The 20,191-nt window shown below is 53.0% G+C and overlaps 1 protein-coding gene across 11 annotated transcripts in view; it reads left to right on the forward strand.

Annotated features, from left to right (window-relative positions):
* CUX1 (cut like homeobox 1) overlaps window positions 1-20,191 on the forward strand; it is a 352,520-nt gene that overhangs the window by 208,779 nt on the left and 123,550 nt on the right. For all 11 annotated transcript variants that reach the window (XM_032328405.1, XM_032328410.1, XM_032328406.1 and 8 more), the window contains exons 5-8: window positions 453-590; window positions 4,429-4,552; window positions 7,326-7,402; window positions 9,065-9,131. In XM_032328405.1, the coding sequence (XP_032184296.1) occupies window positions 453-590; window positions 4,429-4,552; window positions 7,326-7,402; window positions 9,065-9,131 (406 nt within the window). The remainder of the gene's footprint in view (window positions 1-452; window positions 591-4,428; window positions 4,553-7,325; window positions 7,403-9,064; window positions 9,132-20,191) is intronic.

Genomic DNA, 20,191 nt, shown 5'->3' on the forward strand with positions numbered 1-20,191 from the left:
AAACGTCCTTCAGGGTGTCCGTGACAGCAAGACGCTGTCAGGGCATCAGTGGTACTTCCAGCCTCCCAAGCATTATAGGAGACTTGAGGCTTCTGATGCCTCCCCTTGCGTCTGCCACGTGTGTCCCCTTCCTGTCCATCAGCTCGAGGACCCAGAAATCCTCCGAGTGTTGCACCATGCCAGAGCTGTGGGCAGATCCCAGTGCACCCGTGGCCACTGCCACACCACAACCACAAACTGTGGCCCTGGAGGCTGGGGCTGCGTGCCCATCCTTTGTAGGCTGCAGAGAAGCATCCCTGGCCTGTCACCTGGGGCTCTGCAGGGGGGCAGAGAAGCCTCGGGGGAGCCAGGGGAGGCTGACCTCCTGGGCCCCGCCATTGGCCTGCTCCGGGCCATGAACGTGGCTGGTCTGTGCCCAGAGTTGGGGTGACGTGCATTGTCCTGTCCCGTAGATCCCGTGCCTGCCCTGGACCTCGGGCAGCAGCTCCAGCTCAAAGTGCAGCGTCTGCACGACATTGAAACAGAGAACCAGAAGCTTCGGGAAACTCTGGAAGAGTACAACAAGGAATTTGCCGAAGTGAAAAATCAAGGTGGGTGCCAGACGGTTCTGTGCTTTACTTTTTGTCTTGTCTTCGCCTTGTTTGTTGTTGCTGTTCCCCTCTGCCTCTAACTGCCTCCGCACGCTGTCCAGACGAGCTCTAACTGGATTCCACGTCAGGAAGTCAGGGTGGGACCCAAATCAGATTCGTTAGAGAGAGATGATAAGGGTAATAACGCGAAGCCGTTTAGAAGCAAAACTTCTCCCGAGCCCGGTGACGACACCTGCTCTTGCAGCCCCAGGACGGGCCTGCCCAGGAGTCTTTGCAGTTCTTCCCAGATCATCGTGGGATGGGGTCAGCCTTTCAGAAGGCTGATGGGCTGCCTGTGGGCGACACCTGTCAGAGAGCCAGCTCGTGATCACAGGGCCAGAGCCCGTAAGTCCTTTGGTAATGGCCGCTGCTCCACGTCCCCTAGTCCTTCCGAATTGAATGAAAGAGAACCGGCCGGGCTGCCCAGCTGGAGACCCACCAAGGTCGGGAGGGCAGAGGTCGCCCAGCTCTTCCTGTCGGGGAAGAACAGAGGGGTCTCTGCGGCATCTTGAATCCAGATGTGGTCACCGTGTGCGGGAGCCTGCGGGCTGAGCGCAGCCCCATGTCGCAGCCGCTGCCAGTCGTTCTGCCAGCGCCACCTAAAACGTCACCCGTGTGTTCTGGTTTAGGCATGTGGGCGAGGAAGGAGCTGGGAGCCAGGGGCTGCTGGCCTTTTGGGTGACTTTGGGGGAGCAGCCCTTTCTCCAATCTGTTCCATGCACTGGAGAACAATCACTTAGATCTTTAAAGTATCCTTGGCTTTGAGACCATTGGAGACAGGCTTTGAGAGGCGGTCCTGAGGACCCCCTTTCCCCCGTATCGTGGGGAGTACACCAACCCCCAGGAGCCCCCACCTCACTCTGGCTCCACAGGGACCAGTAAGCCTTTGGGGTGCGTTGGGACAGCTTTGTCCTGCTTCACAATGAGACACTGGACACAGCGGGCTGGGATCTAGGTTAGAGAAGGGGCCGCCTTCCCCCCACACTCCAGGTGAGAGAGAACCCAGGAATGCACGCATCCGGGTTCCTAGCAGCACTGCCCAGGAGGAGGGGCTGCCTTTCTCCCTCCCGTGACCTCTGACGTCTCATTTTGACAGACCCGCTCGTCCTGTTTTTTATGGATGGATTTTTTTGTTGTTGTTGGAGGAGGTGCAGGTGGGCCCTGGGCCCTGTGTGGTCTCCCTCGGCAACCGGGCTCGCTTGGCTCCCCGAGGGCCAGCGGCCCTGCGAGGAACTGTAACCAGGTATGGGCTGTCCTCCCCAAAGGCCCCATCTGATGGGCTTTTTTCAGTGAGATACCCTAGTCCCCAGACTTCAGAACAAGGCTCCAGAGGCAGACAGACCTGCTTTGAGACCCTCCAGGGCCACTGTTTAGCTCTGAGACCTTAAACAAGTGATTGAGGGACCTCACTTCGTGAAAATCCTCTCTTTCTTGGGTGGGAAGCCTCACATCATAACCCCTAAGGATTGCGGTGGGCTTTCTTGAGATGCTGGGGGGCTCTTTAGCGCACTTTTCCTGGCACTCAGTAAATATCAGAGGACCTTACTGCCCATGGCTGTTTTTTCTAGAAATTCTCACCATTATTTATTTATTAATATCTTTACAAAATGACGATTTCCGCTCCTTTCTTCCCAGTATATGATGGTTTTTACTTGTAAAGGTGGGGTGCACATGACGTGTGTTTACGTCACAGCCGTAGTGTAGATGGATGCAAAGTTAGAGCGGAAAGGGCCTCTTTATCATGTGCTAGAACTTTCCCCGCCATTTAAAGCTGAGCACATTGGCGCCCAGGCGCGCCTATAGAGCAGAGCACTGCGGTTCTCTCTGTGCGGCCAGTCTCCTCCCCCTTCACGGGCTCACAGGGAGGGGCTCCAGCTGGGACCTCCCTGGGGAATGTCCCGGACCCAGGCCGGCCTGCAGGAGGAGGACCAGAGGTTCCAGGACAAGCCAGCCCCGGCTTAGTCTCGGCTGGCCAGCAAGCAGCCCGGGCGCGGTGGGGATGGCAAAGAGATGCCGTCAGACAGAGTGGGAGCCCCCGGCTGGTACCCCAGCCTCCCCTGGGGGGAGCATGGCTGTGTCACTCTGAGAAACCCCGCCGGAGTGAGCACTGAGGTCCACGGGCAACACAAATAATTCCCACCAGTTGTGAGAGGCAGAAATGCTCCACAGTGACACAGTCACATAGATCTGGACTTACAGAGCGTGCGTGTGTTTTCGGAGCTGACCTGTCGTGGTGTCCACTTGGGTCCACTCCTGCCCAGCTTTGTCCCTGTCACTGTGGCTCTACAGCGACGTGTGTGCTTAGCCATGAGGCTCACACAGTATTTCTTTCAGGCCCCAGACAGCCAGCCCCAAAGGCAGAAAGACCCCCTTTCTCCTTTCAGATGCCCTGACGGGGTCATTGGTTTTAATTTCCCCCCTCTCTCTCTCTCTCTCTAAGGAGAACCCAGAGGTTTCCACTGAATGAAAGTGGAAGGTTCTAAGGAGAGCCCTTCGGGTTCCAATTCATGAAAAGGGCCCATTTCTTCTCTTCATGAAAGAGCCTTTGGCTTTTCTCCCCTAAGCCATGCGGGTACTAACCGCCCGCGCGTGGGCTCCGGCCTTGCCCCGCACGTCTGTGCAGCTGGGGCTGTAAAAGCCGCATGTGGGTCACAACCTGAAGGACCGAGGGCCCCGAAGCAAGTTCTTACTTGGGCGAAGACCTGGCAGCCAGTGTTGTCGCGTGAGCCTGGAGCCCCATTGTCACAAGCACCATCCGGGCCTCCCCCAGTCAACCTGCCTAGGCTCCCCCATTCATTCGTGCCTTGGCCCTTTCTCGGCCTCGCCTTCTACGAGACGGATCACGCGCAGCAGGTGCAGCTCCCCGAGAGCTTTGCTCTGCTCGGAGCTGGGACCTCAGTGCCTGCCAGGGACGGTCCGGCACAGAGGGTGGGGTGGGGGTGTCTGTGGGAGGGAGCAGGCGGAACAGGCCTGCCCTCGAGCCACCCACGGGTCTGAATCAGGGCGCTGCCCTGTCCATTACATCTGCTTTGGCGTTCCCATTGGGTTCATTAAAACAAGGGCTAGAAGTATGCATTCAGTGGTGGTGGGACCCAGGCTTTCTGGGGCCAGCCCTGCCCCACGAGGGGCTCTGAGCACTGAGCCCCGCAGAGCTCCTCCGTCGCCCAGCCCTCTGCCCACACCCCTGGCACTCTCCCAGAGATCTGGCTCCTCCAGGAGCCCCCTGCTCTGCACACACAGCTCCCAGTTTCGGGGTGCGTCCCTTAGACGTGCACCGTGCCTGCTTAGCACACCACGTCCCCCACGGTACCCCATCACTTGTGAACCCGCAGGACCGCAGCATGGGGCCAGGCACGTCTCTAGACTCACCTGACTTTGGCCAGGACGCCTTCTTCCAGAACGCACACACGCTTATGAACTGTTATGAACTGTGAGAAAGTACTTAAACTGCACAAAAACACGATTCATCTTCCCTCAGTAGAGAACTAATTTAAAGCTTATCAATAAGATGATATTCTGTGTGACCACTGATGCCCCCCCCACTTTTTTGTAAGTCGTATTGAAGAAACCGTAGCTCTTCTTCCCAGCAAAATCCATTGATCCTCCACAGCCTAAATGTTTAAAGTTCAATTTAACATTTAGAGAGTAAAAGGTCTCCGAAGGGACTCGTAACCATTGATTTTGTGTCAGGGTTGAGGAGCTAAAGTTTAGAACAGCGATCCTACCAGGTCGCAGAAGGCTTGTGTGTGTAGCCGCACAGAATCTGCGCTGCTCACTCCCATGTTTCCATTTTCTGCAGAGGTTACGATAAAAGCACTTAAAGAAAAAATCCGAGAATATGAACAGACTCTGAAGAACCAAGCGGAGACTATAGCTCTCGAAAAGGAACAGAAGTTACAAAATGATTTTGCGGAAAAGGAGAGGTGAGTGTCCAGTGGGGTCTGCAAGGCACTGACACGATGTTCTTAGCCCTGAACTTGACTCTGCGAGGAGCCTTCGGAGCAAGCTCGGGAGACCAGCCCAGATGGCGAGCCACACTCCGCGCGGCTCTCGCCAAAATTTTGTTTGAAAAGTCAAGGTGTCCCTTACTCTGTCATCTGGGAGATTACCTTGAGGGCCATGCTTTGTTACTTACCAGAGGGTGGCGTCAGGTAGTCACGTGTGTCTGTCAAGGCCACGCGGGTCCAAGGCTTGAGCACAAAGCGTGTGCGCTTGGCATGCACTGACGTGAGCTGACAGGGTGTGGCCTTGTGCCCTCTCTGGGGACGCCCTAGACGCACGCCGAAATCCTGCCACCTGCCGAAATGAATGCGGATATTTAACATCAGCCACAAATCTTGGGGTTTTTGTTTTTTGGGGGGCTTTTTTGGGTTTTTGGCCTCTTTTCTGTACCTCGCCACACTCCGTATATCAAGCAGCCAATGTCAGTAAAATCTGTTACAGATAGAGAAACAAGGCTTCAGATTCGGGACCTGCCCTGCTCTCCCGGCCAGCCTGGTCCCAGAGGTGGGGCCAGAGCCCAGCTCAGCACTCCAGCCTCGGCCTCCCAGAGTCCTCGCAGCAGGACCAAAGCAGGTCCTGTACAGTGTGGGAGAGCAGGGCTGGGTACTGCCCCCAGGGGAAAAGGGAGCCCCACAGGGTCAGGGCTCCTAGAATAGCACTTGACGCCCAGAGCAGTTTCTCACCATGTTACTGATACTACCTAGGGTGAGGGTTTGGGGAGGCAAGCCATCAGAATGCCGGCCAGAGAGGAATGTGTAGGTAGAGCCGGGCCATCGCCAGCTGGAACATGGCACAGCCATTAAAATAATAACAGTGTAGAATTTGAAGTAAGACCAGCGATGTATCTAGCATGACACAGAGTGGAAAATGCAGGATGGACAATTACATACAGCGTGATTACCGCTACACAGAGCAAAGTCATGCATCTGAAATGGTGAGAGTAAGTTCATCAGGGAATTTGATATTATTAAATTGGCTTTTCAAACTAGGTAAAAGAATTAATTATATTTAAAGATGCAAATACCAGACTGACCACTCGGGATAGAAGATAAAGCTAGATGATGTTTTTTTTAATGTCATTCTTTACACCAAGAAATTGAAAGCGATCTAGGCTTTAAACATTAATAATTCAATTGTGTACATACCAGAAGAAAACTTGGGCAAGCATTCTGTTTTAAGTAATTTTGGAGTAGGTATTTCTTTCTGATCATAATTGAAAACTGATTATTTAAAAATAAATAACAATAAACATTGTAAAAGCATCAAAAAACTGAGAAGACATTTTCCAACCACATAAGGGCCCTCACAGATTAGTAGGAAAAAACGAGAGCTATGAAGTGGACGCCGGAGATACGCAGACAGTTCGTACGAAGAGAAGCAAATGCTCAGCTTTACTCAGCAGGAAAATTCAGTTTAATTTTATCTAGTGTTGGCGCAGGAAAACAAACACTCACATACTGTTGGCAAGAGTTTAAATTAGTGAGTTTTTTTTGGTTACTGGGAAGTTTCTCAATATCTATCAGAACAACAATAATAAAAAAAAATCGCACGTACTCTTTGACCGTTCTAACTCCTCTGCTAGAACTTCCTCCAGCAGATTCACTGTCACAATTACGCAACAATGTCTACATAATGATCACTGCAGAATTGTTTAGTAGGAAGAGGCAGTAAACAATCCAACAGTCCGCAGAGGCTGGTTACATTAATTATTTAATAAGAATGAGGGGGAGCCACGTATGCTGGTGTAGAACATTTCCAAAGTAAGGAAGTAAGTGAAAAAGTGGGCAAGCCGCGCGTGCTGTGATCCCTTTCACACTGAAAGGGACAGGGAATGTCTATCACACTGTTGTATATTACGTGTGAGTTTATAGTATACTTGAGCCGGTGGGATTTTTTTTTTTTTTTAACTCAGAACCTGTAATAGTTTTATAATTGGAATATGTGAAAACGTGAGCAATCCCTTCTCCATAAGGGATGGAAATTTGAGCAATTTTTTTAAACGATGTAATTTCTACTTTTTTGTATTCCCAGGTTTGTTAGTCTGAGAGCGTGTGTTCTCTTCATATGATGTAAAAATAATAAACTTATTTTTAGACATTTTCTGCAGATGAGGAGGAAGGAATGCTATTTATTGACCAGGGAATTCATCTGGAGATCAGGGGAAATGTAAATCCGGGGACGCTGGGTTCAAACACTGACAATCGCGCATTAGGTATTATGGTCACATTTACATTCCATTATAACAGACGTGGAGCAGCTGTCACATCTATTAGCACATCCTTTATTCCAACAAATTCCTTCATTGTGTCAGCAAAATGTAAATGTATCATTCTTCTTGGGGAACTTCGGAAAACAATGAGTGCGTGATGATGATTTTTATTTTTATTTTTTGAAATCTCTGGCACGTGAAGAGCAAGTTACATTTAAGATGCCCGGCTGTGGCCATCAGCCTGCGTCAGGTCCCGCGGGATGCACACTCCACCTTGTGTCGCATGTGGGTACAGAGTCTGGGCGCTGAAGATTGGGGAGCAGCCACGTGACGCTCGTGGCGCCCCCAGCGGTAGCCCCATCATGCACCCAGGGCCATTGGCATGGATTGCCACGAAGACTGTTGGCCGCCGAGCTCCAAAGCACACAGGACGTTCACGTTGGGGAATAAGATGACCAAGTTGGCTTTATTCTCTTCCTTTCTAGAAAGCTGCAGGAGACGCAGATGTCTACCACCTCAAAGCTGGAGGAAGCGGAGCACAAAGTTCAAAGTCTGCAGACAGGTGGGACGTTCTGCATCCTAGTCAAGTCCTTTCGGGGAAGACGGAAGTGGGGGGCTTTGGGCTGTGCCCTTGTCCCCCGACTCCCCCTTCCACACCCCCATCCCTGTCCCAGGCCCCCTGGAGGAGTGAAGGAGCTCATGCTCCTCAGACCCCTCCCCCCAGCCTCTCGACCTTGACTTCATTCTTACCCACCCTGAGTCGTTCACGTCCAGGTGGGAGGGTCTGAATTCCTTTCCCATCCCTTCCACACACCGCCCTTTCTTTCTGCTCTTTTTCCAACAAACACATCTAAATCGCCCAACTGTCAAGGACCGACGGCTCATTTGGAACCAAGAGGGGGAAAAACAAAACAAAAAAAAAAACAACACATCCTCCCATCTTAAGCACAGTACTAGTAGAACTTTAAAATTTAAGATGCCCGAAAAGGTTGTTCTGGAGTTTTTATCGTTTCTTTATGCTTTTTTTTTCTTCTCCTCCTTTCTCTTTCTCTTTCTCTTTCTTTTCTTCCCCTGAAAGGGAAACTGCGTCATATACTTAATTTGAACGTGGGGGGAAAAACCTCAGATGACCTCATAATCCGAGGGAGTACCTCATGCCCGAGTGTGAGAACATAACCACAGCACATTTCCAGACACGTGAATGAGACCCCCCAAGACCTCAAGACACCTTAAAAACTCACTAGGAAATCCATACAAAGAGATAAACGGTCCAGTAGAACGAGGGTCCAGTAGAACGAGGGGCCAGAGACGCAAACAGGTGGTCTGAGGGGGACACGCACGTGGCGGGTACATGCATGACAAAACATTAACAATTCTTAACAGGCAAGAGGATGCTCATTAAATCAGGGGAAAGATTGTTTTGCCTGTCATACTGTCAGAAGAATTTTCTTTAATTGATAATATGCGGTGTTGGCGAGAGTATAAGAAAATAGTCCCACTCCTGGTATTGCTGGGAACGTAAGTTGCCTCCTGGGGAGCCAGCCCGCTGGCCTTTGTCTTTCCAGCATGTCTCGGCTCCTTACCCCAGGACCTTGGCTCCTGAGGGTCCTCAGGTGCCCAGCATTTGGCCGGCTTCGTGCAAGAGCTCGCTGTTACTGCCTGTGTCCCGATACGGAGAGCTTTCCATGCAGTTCTGCTCAGGGAAAAGAGCAAGTCTCAGAAAGTATTTGGATCATCCTATCTGTGCAGGGTCGGGAGGGGAAGAAAAAAATATATATCTATGTAACTGTGTATGAGAGCATTTTTTAAATAATAAAATATATGTAAAAGCAGGGAATCTACACACTGAACCAGTAATAGGAATTACCTCCGAGGAGGGGCGTGGCTAAGAGGAGGCGGAAGGGAAGGGGATTTGGGCCCCTTCTGTGCACTTCCGTTATCCTGGACTCCTCGGATGCGCATATACTGCTTGTGTACTTTTTCTTTCTTTCTTTTTCTTTGGCGGGGGGAGGGGCAGAGGACGAGAGAGAGACTCGAACAGGCTCCGCGCTCAGTGCAGAGACCAGCGCAGGGCTCGATCTCATGACCCCGAGATCATGACCTAAGCCGAAACCGAGTCAGAGGCTTAACCGACTGAGCCACCCAGGCGCCCCTACTTCACCTTTTCTAATTTAATTTGAACGACTGGTTCTTACATTAAGGTTTTATGTCCTCTGCCTTTCAGCCCTGGAAAAAACTCGAACAGAATTATTTGACCTGAAAACCAAATACGATGAAGAAATTACTGCCAAGTAAGTCTCTGCCTGGCTTCCACCGTCTGCATGCTTTCGGTCAGGTGTCCCCCAGCTTTGCTAATCCATGGAAGACACCCCGCCACCCCACTTTGCCCTCCTGTCTCTTGGCTTTCACAGAACAGTATGGGATTTAGGACGCGCTCAGCCTCAGGGCTACCGTGGGGACAACAGCAGCACCACCATGAGCTGCTCGCGTCAGTCTAATAACCATGGTGTGACAGTAAGCTCTTGAAATCATAGAACACTGGAACTTGTGTCCTTAATTATTAGGAAGCCTCATCAACATGTGCCTTTTTCTAAGATAGTTTGGGAACAGGGCATCTTACAGAAGAGGGGACACATGGGACCCTTGGGGGAGCTGGGTCTGTGCGGATGACGTCCCCTTTTCCCTGTGTCCACGACCTTGGCTCCCACACAGACATATTTACTCGCGTCACCCCTTAGAACACTGGGCATCCACGTACGGACACATCCATGTACGGACACATAGGGCCTGCGTGTGTTGGGGGCGGGCGTGTGTCACACGAGGCTCTTGCCAGAAGGAAATCCGTGATCTGGGGCAGCACGGGCACACTCCACCCACGTGCAGAACACCGGAAAAGAAGGAACAGTAGTGACAGAAATCAAGAGAGATGACAAAGCAGCAGCAGTTGTCCCTGCCCAGTCTCCCCTGTCAAAGTCCAGACAGGAAGGGCCACCAGACAAGAAGTTGAGCCACCTCCTGTCCTGGGAGCCTCCCCCAGTGTCCCCCAGAAGCCCATGCCCCCCAGGCTGCCTGCACCAGTAAGAAGGGTGCCCCGCTGTGCTCCTGCTGTGCCTGTGCGGGCATCACTGCCCGGGGCGGGTGGGGGGCGTTGGTATCTGGCCCCCTATTCTGCCAGCCTGGCACCCTTATTTTTCTATTATTTCTTCCTGGATTTTACTCTACTAAGAATAGTCATTGTCTTTCTTGGTAAATTCCTTCTTTTTCCCCCCCGCCAAGGTTTATTATTTTGTTTTTGTAACCCACATTTCTTTCTAGAAGACATAGATACGTCTTGCATTTCTATAATTAACCAAAGCTTGCTCTGTTGCTCACTTCAAAAGTTGTGCAGCCCGTCTCTGAGCCCCTCTAAGCCAGTGTTTCTCAAACTGGGTGTCACAGGGACAAAGTCAGTGTAGTGAGCGGCAGCCGGCGGGTTGAGCAATAAAAAAGAATGGAAAACAGAAAAACAGAGCGGAGTAGACAGTATCCCAGCTCCCGGCACAGGGTAAAGTCGAGTATTGTTTTGTGACACTTTCGTGTTCATTGTGTGTAGAAATCTAAAAACACAAATGTACGGTTATTGGGTTGCCGTGTAAAATGCAGTTCTTTAGGGGGGGGTCTCAATCAGAAATTATTTTGAAAGCCGCTACTCTGAGAATGTTTTAAGAGGCTCAGCTTCCAGAAGCTGGCGCCTCCTGCCCTGTCCTCCCGGGGCGTGCCGGGGAGGAGGTGCCGTTAGCCGCAGATGTGCACCTGCTTAGGGAAGAGAAGCAGCCTGGAGACATCCGGCCTCTACCGAAGCCATTCAGAAATGACAGCAAATAATGCTACTTGTCACTTGAGTGCTAAGTACTGGTCCCTGGGTTAGACTCATCCTTTCTTTATTGGGCTTCTAGAGAAGCCACAGAGAAAATTTGTGTCCATTGAATGGTTTGTCTTAGGCGTTGGGGAAGCGACTTAGCCCAAAAGAGCCATCTAGAAAGGGCTGACGCGCTCCCCGCCCCCAGGTTTCCATCCACGCTGGGTGGGGAATCTGGCGGCTGGGGAGCTGCCGGGAGACAGCCCAGAGGGTCAGGGTCTCTCCTCCTCTGTCCCCACCCTCTCTGACCTCGCTAGAGGCCAGGCTGACGCTGGGGGAGGACAGCACGGCCACCTGTCAGGGCCCTGCTCCCAGGTGACCGCCTCTTAAGATGATAGGGATAATTTTCAGTCTTGAGTGTTTTTCTAGTTACTGATTATAGACACACTGACTCCTGGGCTGGACAGAGAAGCCAGCTCTGTCCTGTTACAGGTAAGAATTAAATCTTGGGTCCCCTGAACCAGCAAGGTCACCAGGGGGGCCCCAGAGGCCCCAGACCTCCCCTCAACTCCTACAACCTTACTGGCATCTGATGGGCAGTGGCGGTCACTGGTGTGGGCTCAGTGAGAAATATTTCCAGATTATTTCTCATCATTTCAGTGTGTCCTAAGGCCAAAAAGATTTTTCCCCCCAAAATCCAATGAAATGAAAACCCCTGGGTGACTTGCTTATGTTCGCTAAACTCCAGTAAGTGGAAACAGAAGCAAAATGTATGAGAGTTGCTTATTCTAACAGAATGTTCTGTTTCGGGACCGGCTGTCGTCACAGACTGCTTTCCAGGGCCATGGGAGCTCGGGCCGCGTCACCTTCCAGGATCAGAGCCGGGAGTTGCTTGCCTTCCCCCTAGAGGAGCAGGGAGGCAGGGGTGCGGCGCGCCTGCGTGTGCTTGGCGAGAATAAGCCTAACTCAGGAGGGTCACGACTTAGAACAGAGCCACTGCTCAGCACAGCCGACATTCCTAGAGGGCCCCCTCTGAGCCTGGCCCTGTGCTCGGTCCTGAAAATCCCAAGGTAGAAGCTTCGGGGAGACAAGCCGTTGGAATCCAGTGTGATCACTGCGGTGGTAGGGGGGCCGTCAGCTGGCACAGCGTGTGTGCTGCCAGGGTGTCCCCAAGACAGCACACTCCAGCGAGGGGCTGGCAGCAGGGATGCCACAGAGGGAATGTGGCAGCTTGAGCCAGGACTGGCCGGGATGTACCACACTGAGGTTTGCGAGGACGAAGAGTGACCCCTGCCCTTACCCTCCGCGCTTCCCACTGCCAGAACTCCCGTGGCCGAACTCAGCGGCAGCCAGTGGGCAGCCTCTAGGGAAGGCTCAGCCAGCTGGAGCAAAAGGAAAGGGTAATCAGAGAAGCCTTCCTGAAGGAGGTGACATGTGGTTTGTGGTTGAAAGATGAGTTCGGGTGAGGGGCTGCTGGAGGCAAAGGAGTGCGGGTGTGTGAGAACACGGGGCGGCCGGGCTCATCCGCCAGTCGTGCCAGACATGGGGATGGGGCAGGGCGGGTGCCCAGTGTGTTGGGAGCGGGGGAAGGACAGCGGACTCGGGCCCGCATAGGGGTTGGGCATTTCCCAAGTTGGAAGTGGACTGACTGCTAACAAAAGGCAGCCTAGGGCCAAACTTACTGTACATGCTTCCCAGAGTAAGTAATCCACAAAAAATGTGGAGAATGGACTGAGTCAGTCCTCACGACTCTGTTGTAGCTTTGCGGGGAGTCCATCGGCCTGGGAGAGCGCCTGTGTGTGGAGCCTCCGCACCTCGCATCCCTCTCCCGCTTTATTTTATGGGGAAGGTTTGTCACTCTGCCATCCGCCTCGGGCCCACCGTACGTGTCTCTTAGTAGACTAGACGTCTTCTCATGAATACGTACAAGTAGAAGCCCACCAGGGGCAAACCTTCTCACAAATGGTCTTAAAACATTTCTAAACCATTTCTTTGCTCTCTCTCCGAGAGTAGGGAATTCTTAAATCACAAAAGGGGGATGGGGTGGCAGGGTCCAGCATTGGTTTCAGAGAAGGCTTCCCTGCTCACAGGGCGGGGGTCCGGGCCTCTCCCGTGGCCGTGGGGGCACTCGCTGACCACCACTCCCACTTTCCTTACACAGCGGCGTGGTGCAGAGTCGGGGAGCGGGTGCGGGCGGCCCTTAGCATGGCCCATAGTGACCGTCCCGTCTTCCGTAATCAGCAGAGTGGGGCCTGGTATGTGCTTGTGATCAGCAGACCTTGGGGAAGGTGGGCTCCCCAGGGGCTTCCAATAGCCCACGTTGCCCTCGCCTCTCTGTCGCTGGGAGATGTCCCCTGCACTTGGGAAAGCAGCCCGCAGGTCGAAGGCACCGAGGCCGGTTTAAGAGCCCGGTTTATTGTGAGCAGTCACCACCCCGCGTCAGCTGGGACAGCGCAGGCCGACTTGCAGCGGGGAAGTTTTCCACGCGGAGGCTTGAAGCAAAATGTAATTAGCCTTTATGTGCAGAACAAGGACCCATTGATGAATACAGCTGGTCTTTGTTTTGTCCCGTCATTGAGAGTGGGAGGTAAAAGTGTTCTTCTTCATGTTTATTAATGCAAGATTCCTTAGACAAGTGGCAAGCACAGTTTAATATTTGTTGGAACATAGGGGGGTTTGCCAAAACAGTTGTGTAAGAGGATTGCAGGGTTGCAGAGTATAACCGTTTCTGGGTTAAATAAATGAATTATGTCTCTGCTTCCCCCCCCACACACGCTTTTCCTTTCTTTTTTCTTTTCTTCTTTTTTTTATTTTTTTCCTTTTTTTTTCTTTTTTCTTTTTTTTTTTTTTTCTTTTGCCCCGAGAGGGGCACCCTGGGTCCCGATCTTCCCACTTGCGTTAGCAGATGGAAAGTTAGCGACCCGATTGACTTCAACCTGCACAGGTCAGCCAAGCAGAGGGGTGTGGATTTTAGTAGGTAAACAGGTCCCAGGATGCCCGTGGAGGTGGACAGCTGCTTTGGGGCACGTGGCACCTGGCCCCGGAGACAGCCTGGCCCTCACCTTCCACAGCCAGCCGCCTGGGTTCGCGGCTGGTCGGCACCGCACCCTGCGGGAGGGGAGCGTTGCCCTCCCCGACTAGCATCCTGGGCCAAAGTGCAGGAATTTCTCCTCCCGTCCACGGCCCCCTCTTTGCTGGGTCCCCGGAATCCTGGCACAGAAAGAGCTTCCGTTACAACACATACAGTCCGCTCACTGCCTTCCTCTCGCTTGTGGCCTGTGTGTCTGAGCCTCCCGTGGAAGAAAATACCGAATTGTACTGAAATGCTCTGTGTTTTACAGCTAATGTGAGTCTTAGGAGAATTTGCACCTCCCAAGCCTTTCCTGCCAGAAGAATTCATATTTCTTAAGGTTGTTCATGTTCTAGTCCTTTCCTCTGTACTTCTGAGAAAGCCCTGCATTGTATACACGCCGACTTCCATCGTATGTTACAAAAAGGGACATTTGTGAACAACTTCGCTCGGGTTAATTTTAGAGTATTTTCTTTCGAGCACGTAGGGAACCAGTGCCTTCTCACAGGACACCGTGCGCTCTGAGAAGTGAGCCTGGCTTAGGGCTCTGTGGGAATTGCCGGGGCAGGGGGCCTGTATGTGCCCCACGTCGTGGAGGGTGGAAATGCCCAGCGGTGGGGCGCGTGGGCCCCGAGAGGCGCTCTGACAAGGGGAGGGGACCGGCAGCTGGAGACCCGAAGCGCAGGTGGGGCTACGTGCAGACCACCCGCCGGAGACTGGCGATGGGGTGGACACCCCCCACGCTCGCGGGTCACTGGGGACTAGTCCCCGGAGGTTTCTGGCCTGGCCCTGAAATCCAGCGCCCTGCACACCCTGAGGTGGTGACGCGTGAACGCCTTGGAGAGAGCGGTGTCACCTGTGGGAGGGCCAGCCAGGCCAGAGGTCGCCGTGGAGCCCCTCAAGCCTTCGCTCTCCCTACGGCCCCCTCCTGTCAGCCCTGGCAGACTGGTTGCTCCTCTGTTTATTTATTTTGACACCTCCCCGTGAAAGACTTGGGGAAGGGGGCCCGGTAGAGCGCAGGCGGCAGAGCCCGAGAACCGCACAGCTGTTCTGACGATCCCGCTGGGCGCCTGTGCATCCCCGTTGAACTTGACAACACCGGCGCTGGTCTCCTGAAATGGAGTCTCTCGGCTGTACCTTTAAGAGCGGAACATTTTCTATTTCCTGTCTTTTTGATGAGTCATCAATTTCCAGTATGAGTTGCTGTAATTATCCTGGTTAGATTAATTTCCCTAAAAATAGAGAGACAGCCACTTTGATGGTTTCAAGGGGCTGGGCTTGAATAAAGAACCTGCTGTCCCTTCAACCTAGAGGCGGTCCGATGACGCTTGCGGGGAACAACTGAGGACTTTGAGGGGAGAAGAGGGGGCTTTCCCCGCTCTGTGGCTGTAGCTCCCAAAGAGCGTGACATGCATTTTGTAGAATCCTAGGATTCTCCGTCCCTGTACTGGCATTTCACCGCACACCCAAAATCCGACGCCTGGGTGAGCCCCAGAGGGCTCTCCTCGGCCTCTCCAGCAACAGCAGCGTCTCTAAGCAGCACAGCCCAGAGCCAGGCTCTTCCCAGCCCAGGGCACCGGGCGGGAAGAAGGGGATGGTTTCGTCTTTCCAAGTCCACGTAGAATTTCCTCTGAGTGCCGAGGATCCTTCACCCGTCCCATGGACTCCAGATGTGTCTGGACGTTTACCCAGCATTGCCAGGAGACCGTGGTCTCTACGCCTCCCCCGCTTTCAGCCACGCTCACTAGAAGCCTGTGTTAAAATGTCAGGCCCTGTGGCAAGTGCGGGGACTGCAGAATGAAGGGGGCGGGGACGTTCCTGGTGCCAACTGCGCACGGGCTCGCGTGCCCCGCTCCGAATGCTGAAACACCCACGTACCCATGTGCCTACGTGATGCTGGGCGGGGCGTGTGTACAAACGAGCTTGTGGGTAGAGAGAGAGTAACCCTGCTCCTCCGGCATCCTTGAAGAGGGTATTAGAGAGAAAAGCATTAGTCCTTGACTGTCGCCGGGGCTTGGCATGCTTTTATAAAAATGTCGTGTTTTTAGAGACCCTTGAGGTTTCCCTCATTTGGGGATCAAGGTAACGCTTGGGAACCTCACAGTCTGCAGCTCTAGGAAGCGGAGAAGGAGGCTGATGGCGAGCACAGCCGTCCCAGTGCCTCTAGAAACCTGTAGGACGGACATCGTGACCTGTGCCTGCCTACGTCCAGGACTGGGGATCAAGGACATACTGCAAGTGTTCCTGCCACCCGCTCGGTGGTGACAGACACCAGCGGAACTGCCTTCGGAGAGGGCTTGTCCTGTCCGTACACCGTGTGCCCATCCGCACGCTCGTGGGTGACCTCGTCAGTCAGCGTGAGCCTTCGCCTTGACGACAGCCGGGTGGGGTCTCTGTAGCGTGCGGCCTGGACCCTGACCGGTGACATTGTTTACTCCCTGGGAGACTCCCGAAGGAAGCTGATGACCTCTAAGAGGAAAGCAGGAGCCATCTGAACCTTTGAAGTGCTTTAGGCAGGAAGGCTTGCGGAGGCCCTGCCTGGAACTGCGCACCGCCTCGGGCCCTCCCCGGGGAATTCCTCCAAAAGCCATGCGTTTCTGCCTCTGCACAGGAGTCCCCGGCTACTGCTGAGGCCCAGGACCGCACCGGTCACCAGGAGGCGGCGCATCTCCTCCCGTGCTTCCCAGGTGGCTGAGGGGAATGTGACGGGAGGTGCACCGACCGGCCCAGGGCCCTTTGGAAGGGAGGCAGGAGGGCTGGCGCGACTGACCTTCCCGCGGCACACCCCCCGATCAGCGAAGAGAGTCCCCTTTGTGGGATACTTAGTATTTTTCATTACAGGAGTCCTCCGTGTGTGTTACACCAAATGTAGAAAATTCTAAACAGTTTTAGAAAACAGGTCATCGCTCGTTACCGCACAGAGAGAACCGTCGGTAACATCCTGGCCCAGTCCCTCCAGTGTTCTTTCTAGACGGTGCTTTGTTGCTGTTGTGTCGTATAGATTGCGTCAGATTTCATTTCTAGGCTGCTGGTGTGGCTGGTTTGCTTCTTGTTGTTGTTGTCTTGAGGTGTAACTGTTTCTTTGCTGTCGGTAACCTCCCGTCGGAAACCTGATGGGTGCTGTCCAGCGCTCCATCGGATAGATGTGCTGTGGGGTCAGTTACTCCTCGGTTGCCCTCTTGTTTGGGAGCCCGGCTCTACACTTGCCTCACAGGTGAAAACTAGAAAACTCCTTTCGTGCCGTCTTTTCATGCCACTGTCCCACTAGTGGCTGCGGGGTTTTCAAGTGGCTTCCCTGTAGCGTCATCAGACCGGGAGAGCCTGGACCCCAGAATGCTCCAAGGGCCCCAGCATCCCTCGCCTCACTACCAGACTGCTGTTCTGTGACGGTGATAGACGTCACAGCCTCCTCTAGTCGGGGGACGGTGGAAGGCCTAGTCCCCTCCCTCACAGTAGCCGTGTCCTCGTCAGTAGAACGATGGGACCGGGCTGCACGGCTGTGGGCAGCATCGAAGAGCCTGCCCCCTTCTTGGGCTCTTAGCGTTACCCCACAGCTGCTTCCCAGAAGCTGAATCTCCGATCCTGTCCGCCAGCAGGACCTGCACAGCCTCTCTGTAGATTGGCCTGCAGGGAAGCCACCGACCCAGACGTGGGGGACAGTGGGAGCATAAGGGGGAGAGCCCCGCTCTCAGGGTCACCATGAGGCTTGATTGCTGACCCAGTGAGACGAGTACCCGTGGGCAGGGCACCCAGTTTCTGTCCTCAGGACTTGGTGTCAACAGCGAGCTGGAGGAATGCCCTAAGCGGACCCTCAGTGAGTGGGCCCCAGCCACCCCTTACCCTCTCCCGTGGTGACCTTGGGAAAATCAGGATGTCTATGCCACCAGGCCTCTTTGTCCACGTCGGCACGCTGCAGCTGGGGGAGTCCTCGTCCTGAGGGCTCGGAATTAGAAATCCTGACCACTTACCACTTGGGTGCTGCTGGGCGGGAAGCAGAAAGCTCCAAGTGCCTAGCGTTGTACACCTGTTAATGCCCTAACCTCTGGAGGGTCACGTCGAGGCGACTCTCAGACTCCAGGAGAGGTCTCACCCCGTGTGGCTTGGAGAATTTGGGGCTCTCTGGACTGTTGTAAAACACATTAAGAGAGCTGCCAAACATCTGGGCACCAGCAAGGATGTCTGCGGCTCTTATTCTGGGATAGCGTTAAAAAAAAAAAAAAAAAAAAAACTTTTTGGAACCAGCCTTAAGAATGAAAAGTTTCCTCCAGGAAAGCGAGAGCGAGCTAGATAATTGAACTCATTGATTTCCTTCACGGCTTGTTTGGCCTTTCATTCCCTTCCTGAGGTGCTGTTTGTTGAGGAATGTCTCCAGTTGCCAGAAAGACAGTGGGGTGTCTCATATTTCCCCGCCTGCTCTCCCTTCAGCCAGAGCCGAGTTCCGAGGCGAGCCTGTGATATGAATTTTTAATGCAGAACTTTATAGCCTCACTCTGGCAGCCCGGCTGCATTGCTCTCCTGAGCTTTCAGATTTAATACCCTGATGAACAAGCGAAGACTCGGGGCATCGGCACCAGGGAGGCTTAACCCCCCGATGACCACACGTGCGCCCTCTCGTTTCCCTAAAGGTAAACCTAAAGGAGTCGGGAAGAAAAAAAGAAATTTTTTCAGTCCTGCGATGTTTGGGATGTTCTCAGCATAGCCTAGAGCACCAAAGCAGCATAGTCTCGAAATTTTATTGGACGGCATACATACATTTGTACCTTTTCATTTATCTTTTCGAAGATGGCCTGTTCCACGCGGACGTGCTTCTGCGCCCTCTTCTAGCCAGAAGATGGCTGTACAGTTTTCAGGATTTACCCAACAGAAAGGTCACTGGACGCTCCCACGTTTTTCGTGGGAAACTCAAGCATAATTAGAAATCCAGAAGTTGTCATCGGTCACGAAGAATCGACCGCTTACGTCAAGTGGTCGATTCTGTGTGTAGGCCTGTGGTTGATTGTCTTTCTTATTTTCTCTCTCTCTCTCTCTTTCCCTGCTGGTAGCTCTGTATATTAGTGAAGGCTTTTAAATTAAGGGGGAAAAAATTGAGAAGAAGCTGTCTATAAAAACTGCGTGAGTTTAAGTAAGTCAGAAGGATGGCGTTTCTCATAAGTGGTACCAGAATAATTGGCCATGGGGAAGATAAGAGAGAGCTGAGCCCCAGCAGCACCAAGTCTCAATGTTTAAAATCCTTTAAATGTAAAAAAATGAAAGCATGAAAACACGAGGAGAAATTTTTGGGGGCTCCTTCTTTGATGTGGGGGTGGGGAAGATCTCTAGAAGCATGAGGCCCACGGTGGGAAGCTCTGTATTTTCAGCTCCGCCTCCTTTCTAGACAGTTCTGCCGTGGGCATCGCAAACTCAAGCGAACTCACCATCCTCTGTGACTTCCCATTTCCCCATGGACTGTTCCCTCGCATGTCCTCCCCACCCCAGGCAAGCACGGTCTGCCTTTATTCCAGAGAACGGAGGGTTCTTCCCGACTCTCACCTCCCTGCTGCCTAATCCGTATTAATTCCACCTCCTCGAGACCTTCCATATCCCTCCCTTCTTACTGTAATAATTTGGCTCTTTTCATCTCTCGGCCCCGAAATTCACTGTCTTCCCGGCGGATCTCCTTGCCGCCAGTTTCTTCCCTGGACTAATCCATCCTCCCAAGTGTCTGTCTGCCCAAAGTGTCTTCCCGAAATATAAATCTGATCCTGTTAAAATCCATCCTCCTTAAAGTCTCTCCGTGGCTCTGTCTTGCTTCCACTGAAAAATCCTCGCAGTCCCAACCCTGAGCCGCTTCGTGAGAGCCCCCCCAAATACTTCACAGCCTCATTTCACACCAGCTCCAGCTCCCCACCTGCCTTCGGGGGGTCGCGGGCCCTTCCCAGGCTCACCAGGCTCCGACATCCCCGCTCAGAGTTCCCAGCTTCCTTCCGCAGCAGCTCCCGCGCCTCCGGCCGCGTGCCTGTGCCCGCGCGGACGCGTGAGCGGAGGCTCTGGTCCCCCTCTTTCCATGGAGGGAATGCGGGGTGGGGCGGGGATCATGAATCTGGATCCAGAAAACATACATCTTTATCTTCTACTGACATCTGACTGTGCGGTAGCATTTCCTTCCCTTGCACGTGAAGTCACCAGACCAGAATAAGAATCTTGAGGCTCGGTTGCAAGTGGATCTTGCATCACGTTAAAATGGTTGTAAATACCCTCAGATTCGTTATTCCTTGCACGGATAACGAAGAATGTTTGTTACTACATCATAAATTTGGGTGGTTTTTTTTTTAGGTACCGTAATAACCGCACATCAGAATGATTATTTCCCATAGTAAACTTGGATATTGAAAACCTTTTTCTAGAAAGAGGTCCATACTCCCCGCCAGACTGTGGACCGCGGCTCAGGGAAGGTTCAGCATCCG

The sequence above is a fragment of the Mustela erminea genome, chromosome 20, assembly GCF_009829155.1.
Source record: "Mustela erminea isolate mMusErm1 chromosome 20, mMusErm1.Pri, whole genome shotgun sequence".
Classification (NCBI taxonomy): Eukaryota; Metazoa; Chordata; class Mammalia; order Carnivora; family Mustelidae; genus Mustela; species Mustela erminea.